This window comes from Rhinopithecus bieti, unplaced genomic scaffold, assembly GCF_001698545.2.
Source record: "Rhinopithecus bieti isolate Rb0 unplaced genomic scaffold, ASM169854v2 scaffold_39883, whole genome shotgun sequence".
NCBI lineage: Eukaryota > Metazoa > Chordata > Mammalia > Primates > Cercopithecidae > Rhinopithecus > Rhinopithecus bieti.
Window position 1 is genome coordinate 1,738,066 of NW_016816948.1, and position 12,929 is coordinate 1,750,994.

At 37.2% G+C, this 12,929-nt stretch overlaps 1 protein-coding gene across 2 annotated transcripts in view; it reads left to right on the forward strand.

Moving 5' to 3' along the window:
• Positions 1 to 12,929, forward strand: part of EFNA5 (ephrin A5) — a 297,159-nt gene that overhangs the window by 245,615 nt on the left and 38,615 nt on the right. The window contains exon 2 of one of the 2 annotated variants that reach the window (XM_017855638.1): positions 3,582 to 3,874. In XM_017855638.1, coding sequence (XP_017711127.1) covers positions 3,582 to 3,874 — 293 coding nt within the window. Of the gene's footprint in view, positions 1 to 3,581; positions 3,875 to 6,718; positions 7,008 to 12,929 lie in introns of those variants that run through there. The other variant, XR_001882159.1, reaches the window with a different exon arrangement.

Genomic DNA, 12,929 nt, shown 5'->3' on the forward strand with positions numbered 1-12,929 from the left:
GGCTAAAAGGATAGAAATAGTAATTATGGCCGGGCACAGTGGCTTACACCTGTAATCCTAGCACTTTGAGAGCCCGAGCTGGGCGGATCACGAGGTCAGGAGATCGAGGCCGTTCTGGCCAACATGGTGAAACCCCGTCTCTACTAAAAATACAAAAATTAGCTGGGTGTGGTGGCGCGTGCCTATATCCCTCCTACTCAAGAGGCTGAGGCAGGGGAATTGCTTGAACTATGGAGGTGGAGGTTGCAGTGAGCCGAGATCGCACCACTGCACTCCAGCCTGGTGACAGAGTGAGACTCCTCTCAAAAAAAAAAAAAGAAAAGAAATTGTAATTTCTGGGGCAATCGCATGTTTAAAATAGGTACCACAGTAATTCACTTAACACTCCATGCGAAGTAAAATGTCACCAGAAGGGATAGCTGGTCAACACAAAGTAGAATGTGTCTTCAACCTCACAGTTTGCTTCAGTAAAAGTTTAGCACATTAACAGGGATAAAAGTTAGGAAAGGAGAGAAAAGTTTTAGGCATCAAGAAACTGCCTTTTTTGTTTTCAGTTGTGGAATAATGGAATTGTAGAATAAAGGAGTAGCAGAATGGGTCCAGACAATGGCAGTTTTAATTTTTACTTTCACTTTGAGCAGTGCCAAATGCTAGTAGAAGCTAAAATGAGTGACACTTAGGGAAAGAAAAAACTTCCCCCTTGAATCTCTTTAAAATCTATAATAATAATATAATAATATAAAGTGCGTCTGGGCATTGCCTTCTGCTGCAGTTCTTGTCTGGCTGTTATCCAAAACTGTCAGGCTACTCTGAGTGCTGATGCTTCATATCCCAGCACCCTTTTATCTGAACCTTGCAGTGTCTTTTCTCTGTACTTCGGTAGTGATGTTACCTTGATGTTCAAAACTCTTTTAAAAGCAACACAGGCTTTCCTTGCATCTTGACAAATCGTTGTCTGCTAGTAATGAAGAAAAAGTAAACCCGTGATCACTGCAAATATAAATACATCTGAGTGTTTTCGGTTTTTTTTAAAAAAAATGGTTATGTATTTTGGGATCCTCTAGCTGAAAAGTGAATATTCTGAGAATTTTTCCTTATTTCTCTTGTGTAAATCAGCATGTTGCTTTTCAAGAGCAAGAGTCAAGTGGAGTTTCTATGGATCATTTGACATTTAAGGACAGAATTTAACATTTCTATATGATTTTCCTTTTGGATTTTTAAAAGGGGAAATATAGATATTATTTTTATCTCTGTTGTATGTTCTTACTGCTATTATTTTTAAATCAATATTTTATTTACTTATTTTCATATGCTTCGGTATATCCTGATGATGGTAGCAGTGGTTTACATCTACACAGTTCTTTCCATACATTTCCTTATTCTAAGGCTTGAAGCAGCCACAGGAGGTCAGGAAGGCAGGTTCTCATGATTAGTCCAACTTACATATGAGGAAACTGAGGCTCAGAGTGATTTATGAATCTCCCACTCAACCAACAGCAGATCCAGTTCTTAAATCTAGGTCTACTCGGTCAAAACGAATGGTGTCACCACTTTTTCACAATGTTGTCTCTCAGAAGAGTATCTTGGCTTATCAATGAATATTTAGCATCCAGAGTGAAAGTGGTATATTTCTTTCTTTTTACTTTTTTGAGATTGAGTCTTACTCTGTCACCCAGGCTAGAGTGCAGTGGTGTGATCTCAGCTCACTGCAACCTCCGCCTTCCAGGTTTGTGCGATTCTTGTGCCTCAGCCTTCCAAGTAGCTGGGATTACAGGCATGTGCCACCACGCCTGGGTAATATGTTTTGTATTTTTAGTAGAGACAGGGTTTCGCCATGTTGGCCAGGCTGGTCTCAAACTCCTGGACTCAAGTGATCTGCCTGCCTCGACCTCCCAAAGTGCTGGGATTACAGGCGTGAGCCACCATACCCGGCTAGAAGGTGGTATATTTCTACGGGGGTAGACTTTGGTCAAAGCTGTGAGAGGTCGTTTTTATGTCAATGTTCGGGTGCAGCATTTTATGGGGAATATACTGGGAAACTGGAGACTATGAGAAGGGGCAAGAATCTAGAATGATGAGGAGCCTGGGAACTATACTAGAAAGAACCAAAGGAATCAAGATTTTCAAATGTCTACAGAAAGGAAGATACAGAGAGATATAGCTGACATCTTCAAATGTTTTATGGACTCCCTTGCAGAAGAGGAATTTGATTTGTTCTTTGTAATTCCAGGCAGCAGAAGTAGGACCATTGGGTAGAAATTACACAAAAGTGGATTTATGCTGAATATAAGAAGAAACTTTCCAACATTTAGAGATGTCCAAAAATGGAATAGACTGTCTCACTGCCACTGGGAAGTGTTCACGCTCAGACTGTCCAGCTCAGAGATTATATGACTTTATGAGCATTGTTTTTCAGCAGTAACAGTTTTATGATGAAACTTCTAAGGGCTCAGAGAAGAATTTCCTCATCAGCTAAAAACAAAGGATGCTTTGTTTTGTATGCTTTTCCACCGTGATTTTAGACTAAGAAAGTTGTATGCATAACAGTTCCTGTTTCACACATCGTTGTGTTTTGGGAAATACTGTTCAGCTGCTGGGGAAAGACACATTAGTTAAAGCAGATAAGCAAAACTTTTGTGAGATGAGAATTGAAGCAGATAGTGTGGTGTTTGTGGTGGGGAGGGTGTGTATTCACATGTGTACATTTTTAACTAGGATGAATTTGCCATGGCTTTGGCTATTTTCATTGGCCTTGTTACTTTTCATTACTCACCAGCTCAGCTCTAGAACATGACCTGTAGAATTAAAAGAAATGAGGGGAAAAGTCATTTGATTTAGATGGGTTGTTTTCTCAATATGGAAAAGATGCTGCATCGAAAGCGAGATGCACTAAAATAAGTTTCTGACGTAGCAGATCTAAGAAAAGCACTGAACTGGGATCCGAAGTCTCCACATTAGGTTTCGCTCCATCACTCACTGCTTCATCTTTATGTCTTTTTATTTTTCTCTAAAATGGAAGTGTTTTAGGAATTTTCTTTCTAATGTAAAATGTTATGATTCTAATTCTCCCAATTTTATGGCTGTAATTCTCATTTGCATAGAAAGTGGAAAATGGCCTCAACTATAACAAAAAACAATTCAGTCATTTATTTGTTCTTTAATTTCCTCATTCATTTATTCAAAAACAGTTATTAAGTGAAACACTATTATAAAAATAGAAGAACTTTGTTTTAATATATGATTTTTAATAATGAAACATGGAAAACAACACATTAGTACCTCTATAGAGTTCCACAGTTTGAAAGGGTGACATTTAATATAATATTTAAAATGAAAGCAAAGCACTTAGTTTGTAGGATATTTTGAAACAAATATAATGGAATCCCTCTGTAAAATGGCTTTTTGTGGCTTGGATTGGGAACTGCAACATTTCAAACCATGCCCCAAATCATAATGGCATTCAGTAAGAACTTACTATACTAGATGCTTTAGCTCCAGAATTATTGAATAGCTTAACCACTGATTCCAAGCAGAAAGCCCCTTCTCTATGAATTATCACATGTTTCTTCTTTTTCTAACAGATTCCAGAGGGGTGACTACCACATTGATGTCTGTATCAATGACTACCTGGATGTTTTCTGCCCTCACTATGAGGACTCCGTCCCAGAAGATAAGACTGAGCGCTATGTCCTCTACATGGTGAACTTTGATGGCTACAGTGCCTGCGACCACACTTCCAAAGGGTTCAAGAGATGGGAATGTAACCGGCCTCACTCTCCAAATGGACCGCTGAAGTTCTCTGAAAAATTCCAGCTCTTCACTCCCTTTTCTCTAGGATTTGAATTCAGGCCAGGCCGAGAATATTTCTACATCTGTGAGTATATAGAGATTTATCATGTTGTCAGGCAGCTGCAAGAGCCCAGACTAATTTTTTACCCATGTTTCAGAGAATTGCAGAGAGCTGGACTCTGCATTACAGATGTCTCCTTGTAAATGCATACATCAGGATCCCTAGATACATTAGCTGGGAATTGAGAGCACAAATTAGATTAAAGACAGAGCGCCTCTCCCCCTATGAAATTACGTGTCAGCCTGTTCAGTGAACCACTGCTGACTTGTATTTCTTTTAAATGAAAATTGCCAGGACTTCTCCAAGGCTCAGGAAAAGAAAAAAAGATTCCTGAAAAAAAAAATTAAAGGAAATAATTAAATTTACAAAGCTTGGAGTCACTGGATTTCTTATTCAGGTGTCAGCAATATCCTTTCAATCATCCACATTTTCAGTGGAGGAAGCCAAAACTCCTGGAAATGTCAGCATGCTGACGATAAATGCTCTCTTTGCACCAAGGAGAAAAGATAATTTTTAAGAGCAGCTCTGTCTTTAAACAGGAAAGAGTTGTGAAGAAGTGTCTGGAAGGGGTTCCAAGGGAACTGGTATGAGCGAGTTTCCCACCTGTGAGCATTGAGTGACTGTCCTGGGAGCTCTAAAACTTTCTCAGTAGGCTTCTGTATTAATCAGAATCCCTGGCCTTATTTATTCTACATTATATACCCATCACTTCTTCAGACATCCTACTATCATATGTTATAGGTAAATGCTTCTCAAACTTCACTGTGCATAGCGTTATCTGGGGAACTTGTAATGCATTCTGACTCAGGAGGTCTAAGGCAGGGCCTGAAATTCTGGATGTATGAAGCTCCCAGATGCTGCTGCTGCTACTGAACTGTGGACCACACTTTGAGTAGCAAGATTATAGGTAATAGCTACTTTAAGCAGCTTGTTGTGTATCTGGACTTCAGTATTTATATTTAAACTATTTGGCCTTTTCCATGTATTTTCACTGTCAACCAAAGAGGTTAAAAGTTTACTAGTTAAAAAATACATTTATTGGACAGCTTAATCTGAACTGAGAAATGTTGGGGGATGCAAGATGAAAAGATATTCCCTGTTCTTAGGGAGTGACCTTTTACTGGGGAGCAGACATGTAAATAGGCAATTAAAGTATAAATCGACAATTGCTGATGATGAAGATAAATGCAGGGAGTAGTGAGAACATGGAGACAGTTGTGCCTCACCTGCTTGGAAGAATCAGGAAATGCAACCGCACGCAGTGGGTAGAGATCCAAGTTATACCACTCAGTATGTTTAGCATTGACTTTCACCCCAGCTTGCCAGACAAACAAGAACATTCTTTTTTTCTGACTCATTTTTTCAGTCCAAATGTGCCTACCCACTCACAACTCACACGGTTTGAGTCTACAGGGATTTCTAGCTCCTCTCTTTCTCCAGAAAACAGAATTTTAGAAGTCAGATTTCACCATCACAATGATAACTCTCACTTATATTGGAATTGAATTTAAAAAGGAAATTGAACAGTACCAGTTTTATTATTTCAATACATATTTCAGTTATTAGTCATGAGAAAACATGCAAAAAGCCTTGATACTATCTCACATTTGATCCATAAAATAGGAAAAGGAATATTGAGTCCCACAGATGCAGGAAGCACTGGCATACACTGAATTCACACTTCTCAGGCAGCATGTTCTTGACTTTTGTTGCTTTTTTACTTTGTGAAAGAATCTCACTCAGCAAATAAGAAAAAAGAAAGAGGAGGACTTCACTTGTGGGACAGCAACTCATTAATTGTCTAACTGTAAAATACTGTACCAATTTAAGAGAAAATTCTTGCTAGTTTTGAAATTTTCTTAATGGCTTCTCAGATTAAAAAAACAACAACAAAAGCAAAAATAAAAAATGAATAGAGAGCACCAAGATGGGGAACATACCCACCAGCTAACTTGTTGATTGCCTGATTATTAAAAATTATAGAATTCAGCTTCATAAGCAAGATGTTATTATTCAAATATACCCATAGCGCTTATGACTGGTTTTTCCTCATTTGTGGTTAAATTCAATATTTCACTAACAATCATTATGTGACTTCTATAACATTCATTTAACGGAGTCATTTAACTGTCAAGGGCTTCCGTCAAAGTAATTGTTCCAAAATGCTTCAAAATATGAAGAGCTTTTTGCTGTTCAGCTGAGTTTAACTTGAATTACTTTTTTTAATGAAAGACAAAATAGCACAAAATTAGCAGCAAAAAGATGTTCATTTACAAGAAGCACAGTGACCTAGTGTTCAGTTAAATTGAATTTTCAGCCATGTTTTCTACCCGCAGAGGCATCCTTCCCTGTCTTTTTAGTAATGAAAGGGTTTCCTCTCTTCCACCACTGCAGTCAGGAGCAGCAGAGCTAACATGGTTGTCTTACAGACGTTTAATGTACTGTGGNAATTTCCTCATTCATTTATTCAAAACAGTTATTAAGTGAAACACTATTATAAAATAGAAGAACTTTGTTTTAATATATGATTTTAATAATGAAACATGGAAAACAACACATTAGTACCTCTATAGAGTTCCACAGTTTGAAAGGGTGACATTTAATATAATATTTAAAATGAAAGCAAAGCACTTAGTTTGTAGGATATTTTGAAACAAATATAATGGAATCCCTCTGTAAAATGGCTTTTGTGGCTTGGATTGGGAACTGCAACATTTCAAACCATGCCCCAAATCATAATGGCATTCAGTAAGAACTTACTATACTAGATGCTTTAGCTCCAGAATTATTGAATAGCTTAACCACTGATTCCAAGCAGAAAGCCCCTTCTCTATGAATTATCACATGTTTCTTCTTTTCTAACAGATTCCAGAGGGGTGACTACCACATTGATGTCTGTATCAATGACTACCTGGATGTTTTCTGCCCTCACTATGAGGACTCCGTCCCAGAAGATAAGACTGAGCGCTATGTCCTCTACATGGTGAACTTTGATGGCTACAGTGCCTGCGACCACACTTCCAAAGGGTTCAAGAGATGGGAATGTAACCGGCCTCACTCTCCAAATGGACCGCTGAAGTTCTCTGAAAATTCCAGCTCTTCACTCCCTTTTCTCTAGGATTTGAATTCAGGCCAGGCCGAGAATATTTCTACATCTGTGAGTATATAGAGATTTATCATGTTGTCAGGCAGCTGCAAGAGCCCAGACTAATTTTTTACCCATGTTTCAGAGAATTGCAGAGAGCTGGACTCTGCATTACAGATGTCTCCTTGTAAATGCATACATCAGGATCCCTAGATACATTAGCTGGGAATTGAGAGCACAAATTAGATTAAAGACAGAGCGCCTCTCCCCTATGAAATTACGTGTCAGCCTGTTCAGTGAACCACTGCTGACTTGTATTTCTTTTAAATGAAAATTGCCAGGACTTCTCCAAGGCTCAGGAAAAGAAAAAAAGATTCCTGAAAAAAAAAATTAAAGGAAATAATTAAATTTACAAAGCTTGGAGTCACTGGATTTCTTATTCAGGTGTCAGCAATATCCTTTCAATCATCCACATTTTCAGTGGAGGAAGCCAAAACTCCTGGAAATGTCAGCATGCTGACGATAAATGCTCTCTTTGCACCAAGGAGAAAAGATAATTTTAAGAGCAGCTCTGTCTTTAAACAGGAAAGAGTTGTGAAGAAGTGTCTGGAAGGGGTTCCAAGGGAACTGGTATGAGCGAGTTTCCCACCTGTGAGCATTGAGTGACTGTCCTGGGAGCTCTAAAACTTTCTCAGTAGGCTTCTGTATTAATCAGAATCCCTGGCCTTATTTATTCTACATTATATACCCATCACTTCTTCAGACATCCTACTATCATATGTTATAGGTAAATGCTTCTCAAACTTCACTGTGCATAGCGTTATCTGGGGAACTTGTAATGCATTCTGACTCAGGAGGTCTAAGGCAGGGCCTGAAATTCTGGATGTATGAAGCTCCCAGATGCTGCTGCTGCTACTGAACTGTGGACCACACTTTGAGTAGCAAGATTATAGGTAATAGCTACTTTAAGCAGCTTGTTGTGTATCTGGACTTCAGTATTTATATTTAAACTATCTGGCCTTTTCCATGTATTTTCACTGTCAACCAAAGAGGTTAAAAGTTTACTAGTTAAAAAATACATTTATTGGACAGCTTAATCTGAACTGAGAAATGTTGGGGATGCAAGATGAAAAGATATTCCCTGTTCTTAGGGAGTGACCTTTTACTGGGGAGCAGACATGTAAATAGGCAATTAAAGTATAAATCGACAATTGCTGATGATGAAGATAAATGCAGGGAGTAGTGAGAACATGGAGACAGTTGTGCCTCACCTGCTTGGAAGAATCAGGAAATGCAACCGCACGCAGTGGGTAGAGATCCAAGTTATACCACTCAGTATGTTTAGCATTGACTTTCACCCCAGCTTGCCAGACAAACAAGAACATTCTTTTTTTCTGACTCATTTTTTCAGTCCAAATGTGCCTACCCACTCACAACTCACACGGTTTGAGTCTACAGGGATTTCTAGCTCCTCTCTTTCTCCAGAAAACAGAATTTTAGAAGTCAGATTTCACCATCACAATGATAACTCTCACTTATATTGGAATTGAATTTAAAAGGAAATTGAACAGTACCAGTTTTATTATTTCAATACATATTTCAGTTATTAGTCATGAGAAAACATGCAAAAGCCTTGATACTATCTCACATTTGATCCATAAAATAGGAAAAGGAATATTGAGTCCCACAGATGCAGGAAGCACTGGCATACACTGAATTCACACTTCTCAGGCAGCATGTTCTTGACTTTTGTTGCTTTTTTACTTTGTGAAAGAATCTCACTCAGCAAATAAGAAAAAAGAAAGAGGAGGACTTCACTTGTGGGACAGCAACTCATTAATTGTCTAACTGTAAAATACTGTACCAATTTAAGAGAAAATTCTTGCTAGTTTTGAAATTTTCTTAATGGCTTCTCAGATTAAAAAAACAACAACAAAAGCAAAATAAAAAATGAATAGAGAGCACCAAGATGGGGAACATACCCACCAGCTAACTTGTTGATTGCCTGATTATTAAAATTATAGAATTCAGCTTCATAAGCAAGATGTTATTATTCAAATATACCCATAGCGCTTATGACTGGTTTTCCTCATTTGTGGTTAAATTCAATATTTCACTAACAATCATTATGTGACTTCTATAACATTCATTTAACGGAGTCATTTAACTGTCAAGGGCTTCCGTCAAAGTAATTGTTCCAAAATGCTTCAAAATATGAAGAGCTTTTGCTGTTCAGCTGAGTTTAACTTGAATTACTTTTTTTAATGAAAGACAAAATAGCACAAAATTAGCAGCAAAAGATGTTCATTTACAAGAAGCACAGTGACCTAGTGTTCAGTTAAATTGAATTTTCAGCCATGTTTTCTACCCGCAGAGGCATCCTTCCCTGTCTTTTAGTAATGAAAGGGTTTCCTCTCTTCCACCACTGCAGTCAGGAGCAGCAGAGCTAACATGGTTGTCTTACAGACGTTTAATGTACTGTGGTCATAATTAAACTAAAGGATTCTTAGGGGAGAATTGGCCCTCAGTTGAATTTTCCTCTTCCCTAATGTGCATGGAATGAACAAGATGATTGGGAAATAGCTATTTTCACACTTACTACATTACAAGAAACTCTATTGCTGATCTCAGAAACAAGCTTCACTGCCTACCAGTCAATTTCACAGAATGTTCTTGCTAGGACAGGAGTACATCTTAGCTCCTCATAGCCTTAAAATCTCTTATAACTTTTCCTAGTTAAAAGAAAGCTGGCTGGGTACGGTGGCTCACACCTGTAATCCCAGCACTTTGGGAGGCCCAGGTGGGTAGATCACGAGGTCAGGAGTTCAAGAGCAGCTGGCCAAGATGGTGAAACCCTATCTCTACTAAAAAAAAAAAAAAAAAAAAAAAAAAAAAAAAAAAAAAAAAAAAATTAGCTGGGCACAGTGGCAGGAGCCTGTAATCCCAGCTACTTGGGAGGCTGAGGCAGGAGAATCATTAGAACCAGGGTGGCAGAGGTTGCAGTGAGCAAGATTGAGCCACTGCACTTCAGCCTAGGCAACAGAGTGAGACTCTGTCTCAAAAAATAAAAATTTAAAAAAAAATGGAAAGAAAAANCAAGGTCAGGAGTTCAAGAGCAGCCGGGCCAACATGGTGAAACCCCGTCTCTACTAAAAAAAACAAAAATTAGCTGAGCATGGTGGCGTGTACCTGTAATCCCAGCTACTTGGGAGGCTGAGGCAGGAGAATCATTAGAACCAGGGTGGCAGAGGTTGCAGTGAGCAAGATTGAGCCACTGCACTTCAGCCTAGGCAACAGAGTGAGACTCTGTCTCAAAAAATAAAAATTTTAAAAAAAATGGAAAGAAAAAAGAAAACTAACATCCTGCTCTATGGTACTAGGAGTAGACTTAAGACTTAAGTATAGTGGAAACTGTGGAGTGCCAAAATTCAGATACAAACACAGATTTGGAGGAAGGGGAGAAAAGGATTTCATAACAAGCTATTCACCTCGTTACTCAGAGAGAACACGAGTCAGAGGATTCTTATCAACATTTGCCTTATCCTCAACCAGATTTTTTTCTTTCTTAATGTCTTTGAGTTTTATAAAATTAAGAAAATGTGGTAGTTGAAAATATCCTCAACGAAGCTTCCAATTTACTTTAAAAATAAAACATCCTTTGCAGTTCTAGTCCCTTTATTTTAACTCCCAAGAATAACTCTATGCTATATTCTCCTTTCCTTGGGAACAGATAGTATATTAAGTTGTTATAATTGCTGATTATTGCTAAGGTAGACTGGGGCCATCTCTGAATCTGATAAATACTGTTTTTAATCTACAGGAGTTATTTTGGTAAGAGATTGGCATACTAAAGTAATTACAGAAAGTTGGTGGTATTTATATCAATGATAGATTTGCAGAACTGCCAGTCAATTGATTAAGGTAATAGTTGTTTATATAGACTTCCTAAAGGAAACAGTAATTTTTAAAAAATTCAAAAATTCACATTTTAGCTGGATATGATAGCACATGCCTGTAGTCCCAGCTGTTGGGGAGGCTGAGGTAGGAGGATTGTTTGATTCAGGAATTAGTATGTTTTAATGAGAGATCTATAATAAAGAAGACAGTCGTCATTTTGTGAAAATGATACTAAAAGACAGAGAATTTTTCCAGCATTTGTTATATCTGAGTTATTACTGGGACATTCTGTGTTACTATGGGCATCATTTTAAAATCTATAGTATGTAGATGCTTAAATGTATGTGGTTAACTGCTAATTCTCAGCTTTACGTATTTAGATTGAAAGTTTGCAGTCTTATCTTAAGCCATTAGGCAATTTTAATATGTACTGTATAATTTTTAAAAGAAAGTAACCTAACTTCCTAAGAACTATCTTATTAAAATCATCAAGATCAGCTTCAGAAATCATTTGATTGTACAATACAGTTATTGACTAACCTTTTAAGAGTATCTTCAGTAAAACTAGTAAAACAGAACTAATTTGAATAAAGTCCTCATTTAACAATTCGATGTGTTTCAAAACCTTATTTGCATGTGAGTTGTTTAGAATTTAGAATACAGTTTTTTTATAGAAGTGCAAGTTTTCCATAATATGGAGAATCTGCTTAGCCATAATCTTGATGAAAAGCTGTATGTTTCAATGAAAAATTGTAGAAAACAGCATCTATAAGAGTTACTCAGTAAATATTTATTGCATGGATAAAAGCTATAATAAGCCACATATGTCAAAAAAACAATTTTTTAAATTTCTAATTTTTTTTTTAGAAAATCAGATAAATTACAGGGCACAAGTTTTACTGCACTCTCTGCAGCAGTTCCCTAGTATTTTAGTACTTTAAAAAAATAATATGCTAGGAATACATAACATCAAAGCAGAGAGTGGAACATGGTTGTTGTTGTTTTTGGTTTTTTGTTTTTTTTTTTAAAGAAAACACAGACTCTGGTAAGTGTAGCTTTGGGTCTGAATCCTCTTTCTGTGCTCTTACTAGCTGTGTGACCTTGGGCAATGTACTTAACCTCATTGAGCTTCACTTCCTTCCTCTGTAAAATGGGTATAATAATCACAGCTCTTTTCTGATTTTTGAGTCTCAATTGATGAAATATTGTTTAAGGAACCAGTTGACTGCCAAAATAATAACTTCAGTAATCCAAATCCAAAAAGTTTTGCATTTTTTGAAAAGTTAAGGCAACTTAAATATCCCAGATTGATATTTTAGTTCAGTAAAAAATTTCATAAATGCATAAAGATTAAGTTTTAAGACTATTTCCTATATTCTTAAGGAGCATTATGCTAGGATTATTATGCCTAAGGAATTCTTCATTCCTTTTGATGTCTGGTTTTTCAGTGCCTTTCTTTAGTCGTCTACATTAAGAATTGTTTTGCTCTGGACAGTCACACCAATCACCTTTTTTACATAGTTTTTCTTATTGAAATAGAAGAGTGTCAAAGTGGCACAATTATCAAAGCAGGAGGAAATCTTTTCCACTAGTCACTGTCTTTTATTCTTGCAGGGGAAATGACTTGTAAGTACAATGTACTTTCTTACAATGAAAAACTCAATATTTGCTTCAGTGTGTGTGTGCATGTTACTTTCGTTATTGAAAAATGTTTTTGAGTACTGAAGTCTTATTTTAGCATTATTTACTGTAGCATCAACTTCGCTAAGATTGAAGAGGTTTATAACTGAAATGTTCTGCAGAACTGTGGTCAAATACTAGTGCACCTCTAGTTTTTCAACTATGTGTACTAGCACATGGTATTTTAAGACACACTTGTATTAATACAGAAAAGTGGAAGGGCAGTGTTGGGAAACTGACAAATTTTAACGTTTTCTAAAGTGGAAAAGTAGGGTGGGGGGAGGGGGAGGGATAGCATTAGGAGATATACCTAATGTAAATGACGAGTTAATGGGTGCAGCACACCAACATGGCACATGTATACATATGTAACAAGCCTACATATTGTGCACATGTAACCTAGAACTTAAAGTATAA